Genomic DNA, 16,179 nt, shown 5'->3' on the forward strand with positions numbered 1-16,179 from the left:
CTCCTTTCTATTGGTCTGCTCTGCCATCAATCACGCGCGAGCCGGAGCGGGCCGCTCGCTGTCACCGCGGCGTTCGCTGCCAAATAGTGTTCCTTTACATTTCCCCACGCTGCGCGCCCTCTTCCCTCCCTGCCAAATTGTGTTACCCACCCCCGGCCCGCCCCCGGGAAGGTTCTGGGCGTGCGCGGTGCATTGTGGGGGGCCGGGAGAGAGCAGCCGCCGCGATGATGGTGAGTGACCCGCGCCATCCGCCGCCATCCGCCGCCGTTCCCGCGTCCCACCGCCCTGCCCGGGCCGGGGAGCCCCCGCCGGCTCCCAGGGAGCGGCTGTGGCGGGGTCGCGGCGGGCCGGGCCGCGCGGATGGAGCCGCCCCGGCGCGCAGGCCTGGCGGTAGCCGGGCTGTGCCGCGGCCGCGCCCGCCGGAGCCGCAGCCGGGCTGCGCTGGCTGCGGGCCGTGGGAGCGGCCAGCCCTCCCGCTCCGGAGCCTCCGCCCGGCCCGGCCCTGGCCCCCGCAGCCCCGCGTCCCCTCCGGCTCCGAGCCCCGCGGTGATGCGGGAGGTGTGTCCAGCCTGACTGCCCCGGGGACAAACGGTTCCTTTTCCCTTGGGATTCCTGCTCTGCTGGGTGTGGAGGAAAGCTGTACGGTTTTTTTTTCGCAGAATCTTTTTAGGTTTCAGGGATCACAGAATAGTCAGGGCTGGAAATCACTCACTTCAGCCCCCTGCCCAGGCAGGGTCACCTGGAGCAGGTGACACAGGAATGTCCAGGTGGGCTGGGGATGTCTCGGGTGGGGGGGACGACACTCCAGGCCCTCCGTGTGCAGCTGTCCCAGGGCTCTGTCACTTTCCATGGCAAGAAGTTCTTCCTCATGTTGAGGTGGAATTTCCTGTGTTTTAATTTATGTCCTGATACTGGGCATCACCAAAAAGAGTCTGGCACCAACCTCTTGGCACCGCCTCGGTGAGATGTGTATGGATTGATGGGATCCCCCTCAGCCTTCCCTTCTGCAGCCTAAGCAGGCCCAGCTCCTCACAGGAGAGATGCTCCAGAGCCCAAGATGCTCTTTGTGCCCGTCACTGAACCCTCTGCAGTAGCTCCTTTTCTTGTGCCTGTGCCCCCTCAGAGCCCCAAGCACAGATCAGTTCTGCTCTGTGCCTGCTGGCAGCTGTTTTGAGCCAGTGCATCCCAAATTTGGGCAGTGTTTGGGCTTTGCCTGGGCTCTGCCTGTGAGATGGTTGCAGCTCTCATGGAATGGTTTGGGATGGAAGGGACCATAAATCCCATCAGTGCCACGCCTGCCATGGCAGGGACACCTCCCACTGTCCCAGGCTGCTCCAAGCCCCAATGCCCAGCCTGGCCTGGGACACTGCCAGGAATGCAGGGGTAGCCCCAGCTGCTCTGGGAATTCCACCACCCAGATTTGTTTGGTTCCTCAGTGTCTCTGTAATTCCTGCACACACTGTCTCCTCCAGGCCAGCATCAGATCAGAACCTCAGTGGGCCAGGCTGCCCCAAAGAGCCCCTGTTGTTTTTGGGACAGTCCCTGTGTGTCTCTGAGCCTGTGGTGGAGCAGTTGTGAATTCCCAGTGCTGTGGGAGCAGTGGAAAGCAGCTGGGTGCTGTGGGGCAGAGGAGTTAGAGCGAGGCTGTATTCTTGGTCTTGTTCCTGCACACTGGTCTCTCCTGAGCTGTCAGGAGTTCTCTGCGGGTCCTTGGGGTCGGGCTAAGGGCTGTGCTGTGCTCCTCGTGCAGCCAACGCCGGTTATCCTGCTGAAGGAGGGCACGGACACCTCGCAGGGCATCCCGCAGCTGGTCAGCAACATCAACGCCTGCCAGGTGATCGCCGAGGCCGTGCGCACCACGCTGGGCCCGCGCGGCATGGACAAGCTCATCGTGGATGATCGGGGTGGGTACGGCGGGATTGCTGGGCACCACTGAGCCCACCTGGGGCAGCCTCAGCCCTGCCACACTCGGCTCTCACAGCCCAGGGAGACTGTCACTCTGGGTGGCACTGGATCACCTCTGTGTCCCCTGTAGGAGGCACGAGGGTTGCCAGTCCAGCCTGAGGGTTCCCTGATTGCTCCCCTGGGCAGATGCAGAGTCAGGGGGGATGTGATGCCTTGGGAAGGCTGCCCTAGAATAGAGGCTGGGCAGAGTTAAAGAATAAAAGTGGGGATTTATTAAAAGGATCCCCTCAATGGATCCACCTTGGGCAGCAGCACAAGAGCCCAGCCAGGGCTGCAGCCAAGATGAACCAAAATGGTCCCAAAATGAACCCAGGATGAACCAAAATGGTCCCAAAATGAACCCAGGATGAACCAAAATGAACCCAAGGTGAACCAAAACGGTCCCAAAATGAACCCAGGATGAACCAAAATGGTCCCAAAATGAACCCAGGATGAACCAAAATGGTCCCAAAATGAACCCAAGATGACCCAAAATGCACGAGCGCTCCCGGGGTCTCTCCCTGGGATCAGCTCTGCTCCATTCCCACCTTGCAGTTCATTGTCCCAGCCCAGCTTTAGCCCAGGCAGTCCCACCCTTGTTTTTCTCTCTCCAGCCCACGGGGTTTGTGCTCCTGGGCTGAGATTTGGCTCATTTGTCCTTGGTCCCAGCTGGAGTAGGAATTGTTTTGTTGCTCTGCTCTGTGCACAGAGCTCCCCATCCCCGAATGTGAACCCAGACCCACACCCTAAAGCAGCACAGAATGTGAAAAATAGAACAGCTCAAACCTGAGGCATCAGTTGGATGCATACAGTGTAAATCTGTGCCAGACAGGAGAAGCAGAGGCTTGAACTTGTTTTCAGGGATTTTTGATCATCTCTATTTTTAAATGAGGCTCATGAGACCTGTGGAGTCACTCAGCAGTTGTGGCTGAGTGTGAGGTCAGTGGATGTTCCTGGGTTGATTTTTAATCTTTTTTTTTTGAGTGTGATTTAAGAGATGAGCTTTGCCATTACTCTGAAGAGACTTGTATGAAGTCACCAAACTAATTTTTTTTTTTTTTTTGTTACTAAAGGGTGGAGTGAAAAGGCTTAGTATTATCTTTAAATAGTTTTTACAGATAGGAACTGTAAGGAAACCTTGTTCAAAAGGATAATTGGATTTAAATTTCTCCTATGATAACTAATACAATTTCTAGGCTCTTTGTTCATAAGAGTCTCAAACTAGAATATGGTTTTATTTGTCTGGGGAGGCCTTTGAGAAGAGGGAAATGAATTCCAAATCTTTGTTAGTGTGGAAACTTGTTCTGCTCTCAGATTGACTTCACTGAACCTGCTCCACAAATGGGCTGACAGGACTGAGTTCTGGTGGAGCAGAGGAACCTGCTGAGATCTCCTGAGAGCCCCCAGACAGGGCTTGCCCCTGCTGGTGTAAAGCTGCCTTTAACTTCCTTTTCTCCACAAACCCCAGGCAAAGCCACCATCTCCAACGACGGGGCCACCATCCTGAAGCTGCTGGACGTTGTGCACCCGGCCGCCAAGACCCTGGTGGACATCGCCAAGTCCCAGGATGCCGAGGTGGGAGGGGAGCCTGGCTGTGCCTGGGGGTGAACACAGAGCAGCCTGAGTGCCAGTGCTGCCCTGGGCTCAGTGTTAACTCTGGCAATTGCTCTTGGAGTCCTGGGGTTTGTTTGCCTGCTCTGGAGCCAGGCTGGGAGAGCTGGGAATGCTCCCCTGGAGAAGGGAAGGCTCCAGGCAGAGCTCAGAGCCCCTGGCAGGGCCTGGAGGGGCTCCAGGAGAGCTGGAGAGGGACTGGGGACAAGGGACAGAGGGACAGGAGCCAGGGAATGGCTGCCACTGGGAAAGGGGAGCTTGGGCTGGGATCTTGGCAAGGAATTGCTGTCTGGGAGGGTGGGCAGGGGCTGGGCTGGAATTCCCAGAGCAGCTGGGGCTGCCCCTGGATCCCTGGCAGTGCCCAAGGCCAGGTTGGATAGGGCTTGGAGCAATCTGGGATGGTAGAAGGTGTCCCTGCCCAAGGCAGAGGGTGGCACTGGATGGGCTTTGAGGTCTCTTCCCACCCAGACCACTCTGAGTCACTGAGGAATTCAGCCACAAATCTGTGAGCAGAGAAAATCCTGAGCTCTGGTTTCCCTGGAAGCTTTGGAGTGGTTTTGCAGCTGCTCTCAGGCAGTGTCAGTGTGGGTGTGACACAAGGTGGGGGTGACACAGTGTCCCCTGTCCCTGCAGGTGGGTGATGGCACCACGTCTGTGACCCTGCTGGCAGCTGAGTTCCTGAAGCAGGTGAAGCCCTACGTGGAGGAGGGGCTCCATCCCCAGATCATCATCCGCGCCTTCCGCACGGCCACGCAGCTGGTGAGGCACGCAGGGCCAGGGCTCCCTGGGGACAGCTGGGCCTGCCCCACCAGGACAGGGACACCTGCAGGGACAGCCCACTGCGGAGTGGGGGTGAGGAGTGCCAGCAGCCATCTCCTGCTGCCTCCCTGCCAGCAGCACTGCCTCTCTGTGCCAGGCCTGCTGTTAGCAGTCTGTACCTCTGGAGTGCTGTCACTTCCTCTGGGTTTTCTCCCAAGGAATAAATGTAAAAACTCATTTCCCATTCTCCTGCTCCTCCTGTTCTCTGCTGCTTCTTAGTAACCTGTGTGTCTCCTGGAGCCTGTTGGTGCCATTAAAGCTGATTTTTGGAGGTTTGCTCCTCAACAGCCCTTTGGTTCCCAGGGTCTCTGCTGAAAAGAGAAGCAGCAGAGCAGCTCTGAGCCTCCTCCCACTCCTCATGTATTGGTGTATTCCTTGGAATTACTGCGCTGGCAGGGGTGGAATAACTTAAACACTTGGAACTTCAGTGACGTTGGTGCAGAGAACAAAAGATAAAACACAGAGAGAGGGGTTGGAGGTCTGAGCAGCTCGGGAGCATAAATCATTAATGCAGCTGTTGCCTTTCTGCCAGGCTGTGAACAAGATCAAAGACATTGCTGTCTCCGTGAAGAAGGAGGATAAAGAGTAAGTTTGCCTTGGAGGTGACCTGGTTGTGTTCTGGGCTCCAGCTGACTGCTGTGAGGGTGCTCCTGGATTCTGTGGCTCTGGCTGACTTCTCCAGGTGGGACCTGGAGCTGCAGCCTCATGCTGGGGTTATTCCCAGTTTCCCTGGAATTTCCTGCTCCTGCAGGGGCAGTGCTGTGCCCCCACTTGGCTGCAGGGATGATGTAGGGCAGTGTCTCCCAGTGCTCATGGAGGAAGCTGGGCACCAAAATAAGTGGCCTGATTTCTTTTTTGCAGTGGTGAAGTCTTGCAGCTCTTGCTGCAGTCAGAGGCAGTGTTAAATCTCAGCATTCCCTGAGGATCAGATCCCCTTTTAGCTGTCACACACCAAGGTAGATAGCTCATAGCAGTGATCCCTTCAGCTGAGGTCAGAATACTGGAGTTCCTTTTCTCTCTGGATTTTAAACTCTTGTCCACCTGACCTTGCTGATACCTGCAGTTAATTAAAAGTATTTCAACTTCATAAGCATCTTGAATAAACCAAAATGGGTTGTCCAAACCAAATTCTAAAAATGCTGGGAAAAAGCCCCCAAATGTGGTCCTGTGATGGGAAATAGAGTGGGGACAGAGGCTGGCAGCTGGATCCACATCTCCCTGGTGTCCCTGTCACCCACTGCTGCACATACACTGCCTGAGTCAGTACTTCAGGGAATGTGAACCCTGCCTTTTGAGGGTTTCAGGAACATCTCCTGCCTCGGGATGAAGGAAAGCACCTGCTCTTTTCTGATTTTAGGTGCATGAAAGCTGATCAGCCTTGTCAGTGCTGGGCTGATGCTCGAGCTCTAAAAAGGAGGCTGGGATTTGTCAGTCTGGGATTTGTGCCTTGTTCTCCCCCTTGATAGGAGGGAGCTGATCTTTGCCTCTGTCAGAGAGGATTTTGGGCCCTTCATGACAAACAGCCTCTGAAGGGCTGGAGCTTAGCCAGGGCAGGGAATGGAGCTGGGCAGGGGCTGGAGAATTCCTGAGGGAGCTGGGCAGGGGCTGGAGAATCCCTGAGGGAGCTGGGCAGGGGCTCAGCCTGGAGCAGAGGAGGCTCAGGGGGCCCTTGTGGCTCTGCACAGCTCCTGCCAGGAGGGGACAGCCGGGGGGTCGGGCTGTGCTCCAGGGAACAGGGACAGGAGCAGAGGGAACAGCCTCAGGGGAGGGTCTGGGTGGGCATTGGGAATATTCCTCATGGAAAGGGCAGGGGTAGAGTCCCCATCCCTGGGGGGATTTCACAGCCCTGTGGATGTGGCACTTGGGGACATGGGGCACTGGTGGCCTTGGCAGTGCTGGACTGAATGATTTTAAAGGTGTTTTCCAGCCTAAACCTGTGATTAGCAAAGCCACATATGGTGTTTGGGGCTTGTGAAAAGGTCTGGCAGGTGACCAAACCTTTGTTTTTCCTTCCCTTTCTGCAGTGAGCAGAGGAGTCTCCTGGAAAAGTGTGCAGCCACAGCCCTGAGCTCCAAGCTCATCTCCCAGAGCAAGGAGTTTTTCTCCAAGATGGTCGTAGATGCTGTGATGATGTTGGATGACTTGTTGCAGCTCAAGATGATTGGGATAAAGAAGGTGCAAGGAGGAGCTTTGGAAGTAAGTGCTGGAACCTTCCTCAAGGGGTGGGAGACAGGGATCCCAGCTCTGGTGGTGCCTTAGCTCTGGCAGAAGTGCAGCCTGGCTTGACAGTGCCTGTTGGGGAATTCCAAAGTGGAACAAAGCTGTTGGTGTGAGAAGGAAGCTCAGCAGATAGGGCTGGGTTTCTTTTCCATAGGTGGAGTTTCTGGTTTTTGAGCTAAATACACTCTTCACCTCACTGCAGCAAAAGTTGTTACTGATAAAATTCCATCTATCTCTCCACGAATAATTTTTTTTTTTTATGGGAAGTCTTTGTTGCTTCTGGTTCCAAAAGTCCTGGTTGCATGTAGGATTACTGGGTTGGGAAAAATGCAAGGCAAACCTCATGAAGCTGATTTAGTGGTGGGCAGGGAGGTGGGATGTGTGGTTTATGCCTCAGTGCTGGAGAACCTGTTGTGTCTGGGGATGTGGTAGGGGATTGATCCTGGCTGTGGGACAGCCCCTGTGGAGAGGGAGATTCAAGTCCTGATTTCTTCACCCAGGAATTGAGGAATGGCTCATGCCAGGGAGTGGTGTTGGACAGGGCTGTCCTGCTGCAGAAAATCAGGAGATGGTGATGGAACTTGGAAAGGCAAACCAGAGCAAAACCAGCCCCCAGTGGGACTGTGGATGAGAAATATCCAAAAGTTCCAAGGGGAGGAATGGGAAAGAGATCAGGGAGAGAACTGATTGCTCCATTCCTTGATCTTCAGGTTGTGTGAGGAGTTCTTGGCTGTGGAGTTTTGAGGGGCAGAGAGGAAGATGCTTTTGTGAGCTGAAAGAAATGCTTGCTGCTTATTTCCTCTAAAAGTGGGTTAATCCAAGGAGACAGTGCTGGGAAGGCTTTGTAAATGAGGCCTCTGGAAGCAGGGAGTGTCCTGTGGGAGTTGTTATTAACCCTGTGCAGAAAGCCTTGGGGGCTGAGCCTGAGGCAAATCCCTGTGTTCCAGGACTCACAGCTGGTGGCTGGAGTTGCCTTTAAGAAAACCTTCTCCTACGCTGGCTTTGAGATGCAGCCCAAGAAGTACCAGTCCCCCAAAATCGCCCTGCTCAACGTGGAGCTGGAGCTCAAGGCTGAGAAGGACAACGCCGAGGTCAGAGTCAACACGGTGGAGGTAAGAGCCCCAGGGGAGCCTGGCCTGCTTCCTCCTCCCTGTCACACCTGGGGCTGCTCATCCCCTGGGGGAGGAGGAGATGGGAGGGCCGCTGAGCTGCTGAGGGCTGGAGCCAGGCTGGGAGAGCTGGGAATGTTCCCCTGGAGAAGGGAAAAATCCAGGGAGAGCTCAGAGCCCCTGGCAGGGCCTGGAGGGGCTCCAGGAGAGCTGGAAAGGGACTGGGGACAAGGGACAGAGGGACAGGAGCCAGGGAATGGCTGCCACTGGGACAGGGGAGATTGGGCTGGGATCTGGGCAAGGAATTGCTGGCTGGGAGGGTGGGCAGGGGCTGGCACAGGGTGTGGCTGCCCCTGGATCCCTGGCAGTGTCCAAGGTGAGTTTGGACGGGGCTTGGAGCAGCCTGGGGTAGTGGGAGGTGTCCCTGCCCATGGCAGGTGGTGGCACTGGGTGACCTTTAAAAGGTCCCTTCCCACCCAGACCATTCCATGATAAATGAGTTTCCCTCCTGCCCACCCTTCAACTTTGGGAACACCTGGTGGGCTGTGCTGCCCTATGGGAATGGGGGTCCAGCAGACTGGGAAGCACAGCAGGGTCAGGACATGTTGGTGAGCTGTCCCTGTGCCCCAGCTGTGCTGAGCCACCAGCTCTGGGGTGATTGCCTTGGGCCTTGCAGGGCCAGCTCATGCAGCAGTGCCTGGGGTGCTGCAGGAGCTCCTGGGTTGCAGCAGCCGTTTGGGCAGTGCCATGGAACAGGGCCCTTGTGACTCTGTGCCAGGGCTGCATGTGGGACATCCCCTGGCACTGGAACACCTGTTCCTCTGTCCTGCCAGGATTACCAGGCCATCGTGGATGCAGAGTGGAACATCCTGTATGACAAACTGGACAAAATCCACAAGTCAGGAGCAAAGGTGGTGCTGTCCAAGCTGCCCATTGGGGACGTGGCCACGCAGTACTTCGCAGACAGGGACATGTTCTGTGCTGGCCGTGTCCCCGAGGAGGATCTCAAGAGGACCATGATGGTGAGCTGCCCTGGCTTGGGGAAAGCCTTTGGAAAGTGCTGACACCCCAGGCTGGGCATTCCCAAACAGCTGCTCACTGCTCTCCCTGCTCCTCACAAGGGTTTGAGAGGACAAGGCTGTTCCTTGTGGGGTGAGCTCTCACACCCTGACAGCCTGGTGTTACATACAAAGATCTGATCAGTGCATCAGTAGAGAGTTCTTTTCCTGTGTTCTTCCCCATTCCATCATGAGTGGGTTTTTTCCTGAGCTTTCTTTGTGTATCTCCTGGACTCTGGAGCCTGTGAGACAGCACCTTGAAGCTGCATAAACTTATTTTGCTGTCGAGGGTTGGCCTGGATCCATGAGAGGGGAGGGAGGGAGGGAGGGAGAGAGAAGGGTTTTCCTGAATCTGCAGGATGGGTTTGCACCAACTCAACAGCTGGGCTGTCCCTGAAGGGTGGAGCCTGCTGGGAGGTTGGTGTGGGTTGTCAGCAGTGGTAATTCCATGTTTGTCCCCATTCCCTGCAGGCCTGTGGGGGATCCATCCAGACCAGTGTCAATGCCCTGTCCGATGATGTGCTGGGCCGCTGTGAGCTCTTTGAGGAGACCCAGATTGGGGGAGAGAGGTAAAAACACCAGCTGCAAACCTGTGCATGCCCTCTTGTAGCAGGTGGAAAAGTTGGGGGTCAAAGCATTGGCAGGGTCAACATCTCTCAAGCTGTTGAGATGAAAACAAGGTTGTTACAAAATGTATATTTTATTATAGCCAGAAGCTGCTCATTGAGGCTGAGAGAGGGGGCCAGAAGCAAGATTTCATTGAGATCCTACCTCTGTAGAAGCTTTTAAAATACGTGTTTATTCTGCAGTGCCTTGTAAAAAGCACAGTGCTACTGTTGCATTTGTAATGGAAAACCACCACATTTTGGGGTTGATTGTGGCACTTCTGTGATGTTCCAGCTTGACACTTCCCTGTCAGTGCAGGAGAAGCTGGGGACAGTACCCTGGGGTCCTTCCAGTCTGTTTGGGGCTGGCTGCTGCCCTCTGTGCTCCTGGGAGCACCAGTTCAGTGCGAGTCCCTGGCAGCAGGATGAGAACGGATTCTCCTGGATTATCTGGAACGTCACTTCTGTGTTCCATGGCCCTGCTCCTCCTTGGTCCCTTGGGACTGTGAGAGGGACATGGCTGCAGGGCTGGCTCTGTCCCACACTGCCTGTCCAGCAGCAGCTCGTGCATGGCACACCCTCCCTCTGGCAGGTACAACTTCTTCACGGGCTGCCCCAAGGCCAAGACGTGCACCATCATCCTGCGCGGGGGCGCCGAGCAGTTCATGGAGGAGACGGAGCGCTCCCTGCACGACGCCATCATGATCGTCAGGAGGGCCATCAAGGTGAGCCCAGCACCTGCCCTGCCCTGCCCTGCACAGCCAGAGATGCTGCACACCTCACACACACCAGGGCTGAGGGCTCTGCACAGTGAGCACATCTTATGGATGCACTCGAGTGCAGTTCCTTGGATGGCTCAGTGGCTCTGGCAGTGTTTGCAGCTGCTCTCCAGGCACGCCTGGGTTCTGCCTGCACTTCTGTGCAGCTGTGCCTTGTGCTTGCTCCATCCTCCACCCTAAGGGGAGCAGTCTCCTGGCTGTGCTGGGTGGATCTTCAGGAGATGGAACAGCAGATTGATGTCACACGTGTGTCCATGCCCATAGAGCCACTTGACCCCTCTCTTGGTGCCCAGTCTGAGGGCATGACAGTCCCGTGGCTCTGAGGGCAGGCTGGGGGCACCAGGAGAAGTCCAGGGCCTCTCAGGATGTGTTTGATCCTGGGTGACACTGCCAGGCTCTGGGTTACACAAAGAGGGGTTGCTGTAGGAAGGGCTTCTGGTTAAAAGCAGCTCTGAGGCTGCATGTCCTGGGGGCTGGAGAGAAGCATGTCAGGAGTTTTGGAGCTGTTGCTTCTAGAAGGAAGGTCCTGATCTCTCTCCTGAAAAAGCAGCAGAACTGAGCTGCAAGGTGCTGCTGCCAATAGCTTTAGTTTTGGGCGCTTGATGAGAGTGAGGAAGTTTCCCTGGCCTGGGATGGCTGTGAGCTGCCATCCTTCCCTTTGGGTGTAGTGTGTCCAAACCCCCCTTTGTCCTGTGCTCAGCTGGGCTGAGCTGCTCTAGCTGCCACTGGAGGTTCTTGGTGTGTCCCTGCTGCTGCTGCCAGACAGTCCCAGGGACAGCAGCACCAGGGCTGTGGGCTGGCAGGGCAGGGGCTGGCAGGGCTGTGCATTGCCATGGGCTAGCAGGGCAGGGGCTGGCAGGGCTGTGCATTGCCGTGGGCTAGCAGGGCTGGTGCTGGCAGGGCTGTGCATTGCCGTGGGCTAGCAGGGCAGGGGCTGGCAGTGCTGTGCATTGCCATGGGCTAGCAGGGCTGGTGCTGGCAGGGCTGTGCATTGCCATGGGCTAGCAGGGCAGGGGCTGGCAGGGCTGTGCATTGCCATGGGCTAGCAGGGCTGGTGCTGGCAGGGCTGCGCATTGCCATGGGCTGGCAGGACAGGGGCTGGCAGGGCTGTGCATTGCCATGGGCTAGCAGGGCTGGTGCTGGCAGGGCTGTGCATTGCCATGGGCTAGCAGGGCTGGTGCTGGCAGGGCTGCGCATTGCCATGGGCTGGCAGGACAGGGGCTGGCAGGGCTGTGCATTGCCATGGGCTGGCAGGGCTGGTGCTGGCAGGGCTGTGCATTGCCATGGGCTAGCAGGGCTGGTGCTGGCAGGGCTGTGCATTGCCATGGGCTAGCAGGGCAGGGGCTGGCAGGGCTGTGCATTCCCGTGGGCTAGCAGGGCAGGTGCTGGCAGGGCTGTGCATTGCCGTGGGCTAGCAGGGCTGGGACTGGCAGGGCTGTAGATTGTTGCCATGGGCTAGCAGGGCTGGTGCTGGCAGGGCTGTAGATTGTTGCCATGGGCTAGCAGGGCAGGGGCTTGCAGGGCTGTGCATTGCCATGGGCTGGCAGGGCAGGGGCTGGCAGGGCTGTGCATTGCCATGGGCTAGCAGGGCAGGGGCTGGCAGGGCTGTGCATTGCCATGGGCTAGCAGGGCAGGGGCTGGCAGGGCTGTGCATTGCCATGGGCTAGCAGGGCAGGGGCTGGCAGGGCTGTGCATTCCGTGGGCTAGCAGGGCAGGGGCTGGCAGGGCTGTGCATTGCCATGGGCTGGCAGGGCTGGTGCTGGCAGGGCTGTGCATTGCCATGGGCTAGCAGGGCAGGGGCTGGCAGGGCTGTGCATTCCCGTGGGCTAGCAGGGCTGGTGCTGGCAGGGCTGCGCATTGCCATGGGCTAGCAGGGCAGGGGCTGGCAGGGCTGTGCATTGCCATGGGCTAGCAGGGCAGGGGCTGGCAGGGCTGTAGATTATTGCCATGGGCTGGCAGGGCAGGGGCTGGCAGGGCTGTGCATTGCCATGGGCTAGCAGGGCAGGGGCTGGCAGGGCTGTGCATTGCCATGGGCTAGCAGGGCTGCAGGGCCCTGACAGAGCCCCTGTGCTGTGCCTGTCCCTGCAGAACGACTCGGTGGTGGCGGGCGGCGGCGCCATCGAGATGGAGCTCTCCAAGTTCCTGCGGGATTACTCGCGCACCATCCCGGGCAAGCAGCAGCTGCTGATCGGCGCCTACGCCAAGGCCCTGGAGATCATCCCCCGGCAGCTCTGCGACAACGCCGGCTTCGACGCCACCAACATCCTCAACAAGCTGCGCGCCAAGCACGCCCAGGTACAGCCCCTGTCCCTGCCTGAACTGCCAGGTGTCTGCTGGGGAGGGCAGGGGCCTGCCCTGAAATGGGGAATGCAAACCCCTCCCTCAGAATTGTTGTAATTTTGGAATTAAGGGGCTCTCAGGCAAAGGTGTGGGAATAGGAATAACAGTTCTTTACTGGGAAATTAGAAATACAAATGCAAGAGTACAAAAACCCATAGCCAGAGTGAGAGCAGGCCCTGAGCCCCTGTGGGTCAGGGTGGTGGCACAGTCCCATCCCAGGGTGGTGGCACAGTCCCATCCCAGGGGGGCTCAGGGTGGTGGCACAGTCCCATCCCAGGGGGCTCAGGGTGGTGGCACAGTCCCATCCCAGGTGGCTCAGGGTGGTGGCACAGTCCCATCCCAGGTGGCTCAGGGTGGTGGCACAGTCCCATCCCAGGGGGCTCAGGGTGGTGGCACAGTCCCATCCCAGGGTGGTGGCACAGTCCCATCCCAGGTGGCTCAGGGTGGTGGCACAGTCCCATCCCAGGGGGGCTCAGGGTGGTGGCACAGTCCCATCCCAGGGGGGCTCAGGGTGGGGGCACAGTCCCATCCCAGGGGGGCTCAGCCCTCCTGCAGTGCCAGCTGTGGTTCTGCTGGAGCAGGGATCCTGCACAAGGCGGGAGTTTTCCTCTGCAGCTCCAGGGCTGCTGGAGATGGGCCTGCTCTCCCTCTGGGAATGCAGGGCAGCAGAAAGCTGCTCCTCTGGGAATGCAGGGGGCAAAGGCTGCTGGGCTGTTCCCAGGGCAGATTGGATCCAGGTAGGAATGCTTGGCTCCTCCCCTGGGTGGAGCATCTCCCCATGGGATGCTGGAATTTGATCAGCCCTGCAGGGACACTCAGTAGCCATGGACAGCAGAGAATTAATAATTAATGGCCCATTGACAGCAGAGATCTCCTGGAGGGAGGGTTGGCTGTGGCAGAGATAAAGAAACCTGCCCAGTGAGCAGCAGATACCTGCTCACCTTTGACAGGTGGCAATAGAATACACACCCTCAGCTGCATCTTTCAGCCTCAGACACCTGGCATCCCAGAGGCAGTGTGTGTGGTTCCCTTGTCCCCAGTTCCCTCCTGGAGCCTGTCAGAGCCAGTGTAGCTCAGCTGAGCCCGTGTTGGAGCCGTGTCCCCTTTGATTAAGCACTGTGTTTGTTTCACATCATGTGTGGGCCTGGCACAGGTGGCTATAAATGGAAAGGAGCTGACTTCCCTTTGATCCCAGCTGTCAGGTGGCTTCCTTAGCTGGGAGTTCTGATTTGCTCCATAAAAACTCATCATTTGTCAGGAAGGCGCTGCTGTGTTAAACATTAAAGGAAGCAGAGTGCAGGAGCTGGCTGAGCTGAGCATTTTACACAGGAGCTGCAGGCTCGAGGTCCTGAGTGCTGGTCTTGTGGAGATCCCACCTCCAGGGCTTTAAGGCTGTCCCTTGGGTTTGGTCACTCCCAGCACATTTCACCCTGCTGCAGGTGTGGGGCTCAGGGGAGTGCCCCAAAATGAGGGTGCAAAACCAGGCAGGAGTCAGGCCTGGGAGGCTTCTGCAGCTTCATGGCAGGGGCTGTCCAGGGAGGTTTGGAATCGCCATCCCTGATGGTGTCCAGGGAAGGGCTGGAGGTGGCACTCAGTGCTCTGGGCTGGTGACAAGGTGGGGATGGGGCACAGCTGGGACTGGATGGTCTGGGAGGGCTTTTCCAGCCTCGGTGACTCTGTGATCCTAAGCTGGAAGGAGCCTCCTCTTCATGAGGCACTGCTGGCGCTGGTGGCTGAGAGCAGAGTCTGCTCAGCTTGGATTTCTTGTGTTTTCCTTCACCATAGAATGTGAGGGAGGCTCCAGCCTCTCCCTTCACCTTTGCCTGGCCTTCCCTCCCAGGCTTTCCCCAAGTCCCACCCAGCCCCATGATCAGTCCCTGTCCCCTTTGTCCCCTCTGTCCTCTCAGAGTGCGATGGGGCACTGATCCCTGTGACACTCTGTCCCTCAGGGCAGGATATGGCACTGATCCCTGTCCCTCAGCAGGATGTGGCACTGATCCCTGTCCCTCTGTCCCTCAGCAGGATGTGGCACTGATCACTGTCCCTCAGAGTGCAATCTGGCACTTACGCCTGTCCCTCTGTCCCCCAGGGCAGGATGTGGCACTGATCTGTCCCTTGGTCCCCAGAGCAGGCTGTGGCACTGATCTGTCCCTCTGTCCCCAGGGGGGGATGTGGCACTGATCTGTCCCTCTGTCCCCAGGGGGGGATGTGGCACTGATCTGTCCCTTGGTCCCCAGAGCAGGCTGTGGCACTGATCTGTCCCTCTGTCCCCAGGGGGGGATGTGGCACTGATCTGTCCCTCTGTCCCCAGAGCAGGCTGTGGCACTGATCTGTCCCTCTGTCCCCAGAGCAGGCTGTGGCACTGATCTGTCCCTCTGTCCCCAGGGGGGGATGTGGCACTGATCTGTCCCTCTGTCCCCACGGCAATGTGGCACTGATCTGTCCCTCTGCCCCCACGGCAATGTGGCACTGATCTGTCCCTCTGTCCCCAGGGGGGGATGTGGTACGGCGTGGATGTGACCAACGAGGACATTGCTGACAATTTTGCGGCGTGCGTGTGGGAGCCGGCTGTGGTGCGCATCAACGCTCTGACGGCCGCCTCGGAGGCCGCGTGCCTCATCGTGTCCGTGGACGAGACCATCCGCAACCCGCGCTCCAGCGTGGAGCCTCCTGCTGCTGCTGCTGCTGCCCGCGGCCGCGCCCGCGCCCGGCCCCACAACCACTGAGAGAGAGCTCCTGGAAACCGCCGGGATCGGCAGCTGCTCCTTCCCTGCCCAGGGCTCCCAGCCCCACAGCCGCTGAGAGCTCCTGGAAACCCCTGGGATCAGCAGCTGCTCCTTCCCTGCCCAGGGCTCCCAGCCCCACAGCCACTGAGAGCTCCTGGAAACCCTCTGGGATCAGCAGCTGCTCCTTCCCTGCCCAGGGCTCCCAGCCCCACAGCCGCTGAGAGAGAGCTCCTGGAAACCTCTGGGATCAGCAGCTGCTCCTTCCCTGCCCAGGGCTCCCAGCCCCGCAGCCGCTGAGAGCTCCTGGAAACCCTCTGGGATCAGCAGCTGCTCCTTCCCTGCCCAGGGCTCCCAGCCCCGCAGCCGCTGAGAGCTCCTGGAAACCCTCTGGGATCAGCAGCTGCTCCTTCCCTGCCCAGGGCTCCCAGCCCCACAGCCGCTGAGAGAGAGCTCCTGGAAACCCCTGGGATCAGCAGCTGCTCCTTCCCTGCCCAGGGCTCCCAGCCCCACAGCCGCTGAGAGAGAGCTCCTGGAAACCCCCGGGATCGGCAGCTGCTCCTTCCCCTGCTGAGGGCTGCCAGCCCCGGGCTGGGGGCGGTCACGGCAGCTCCTGGTGGTCACAGGCAGCTCCTGGCGCTGGCAGCCACAGCCTTGGAGGTGCCCTGCCCAATGCTGCCTCTCTGGCCTGGGTATTCCCTCGGGAGCATTCCCTCCACCAGACCCTTCCCTCCTGGGGACCCTTCCCTCCTGCGGGCTGGAGCCAGCACAGGCAGGCTTTGGGGCCTATTTATACTGGTTTGTGTTTTGTTCTGCTGGGCAGTTTGAAGCCAGGCTCCAGCACAATAAAACGAGTTTGTCTCAGTGGCAGTTGGGCTTGTCCTCTGTTCTGTGCTTCATTCCACACAGGGAGGCCTCAGGACTGGGGTTAGGAATGAACCTTTCAGGCTGGTTTTGGCTGCAGGGCAGAC

At 58.3% G+C, this 16,179-nt stretch overlaps 1 protein-coding gene across 1 annotated transcript; it reads left to right on the forward strand.

Moving 5' to 3' along the window:
• The first annotated feature begins 117 nt into the window (after positions 1-117).
• CCT7 (chaperonin containing TCP1 subunit 7) lies at positions 118-16,078 on the forward strand. The gene is made up of 12 exons (XM_009100051.4): positions 118-230; positions 1,751-1,904; positions 3,413-3,519; positions 4,189-4,314; positions 4,907-4,959; positions 6,399-6,570; positions 7,542-7,706; positions 8,537-8,725; positions 9,233-9,330; positions 9,959-10,091; positions 12,234-12,440; positions 14,978-16,078. The coding sequence occupies exons 1-12, from the start codon at positions 225-227 to the stop codon at positions 15,209-15,211; spliced, it is 1,644 nt and encodes a 547-aa protein (XP_009098299.1). The 5' UTR covers positions 118-224; the 3' UTR covers positions 15,212-16,078.
• Positions 16,079-16,179: the final 101 nt, after the last annotated feature.

Source organism: Serinus canaria, chromosome 4, assembly GCF_022539315.1.
Source record: "Serinus canaria isolate serCan28SL12 chromosome 4, serCan2020, whole genome shotgun sequence".
NCBI lineage: Eukaryota > Metazoa > Chordata > Aves > Passeriformes > Fringillidae > Serinus > Serinus canaria.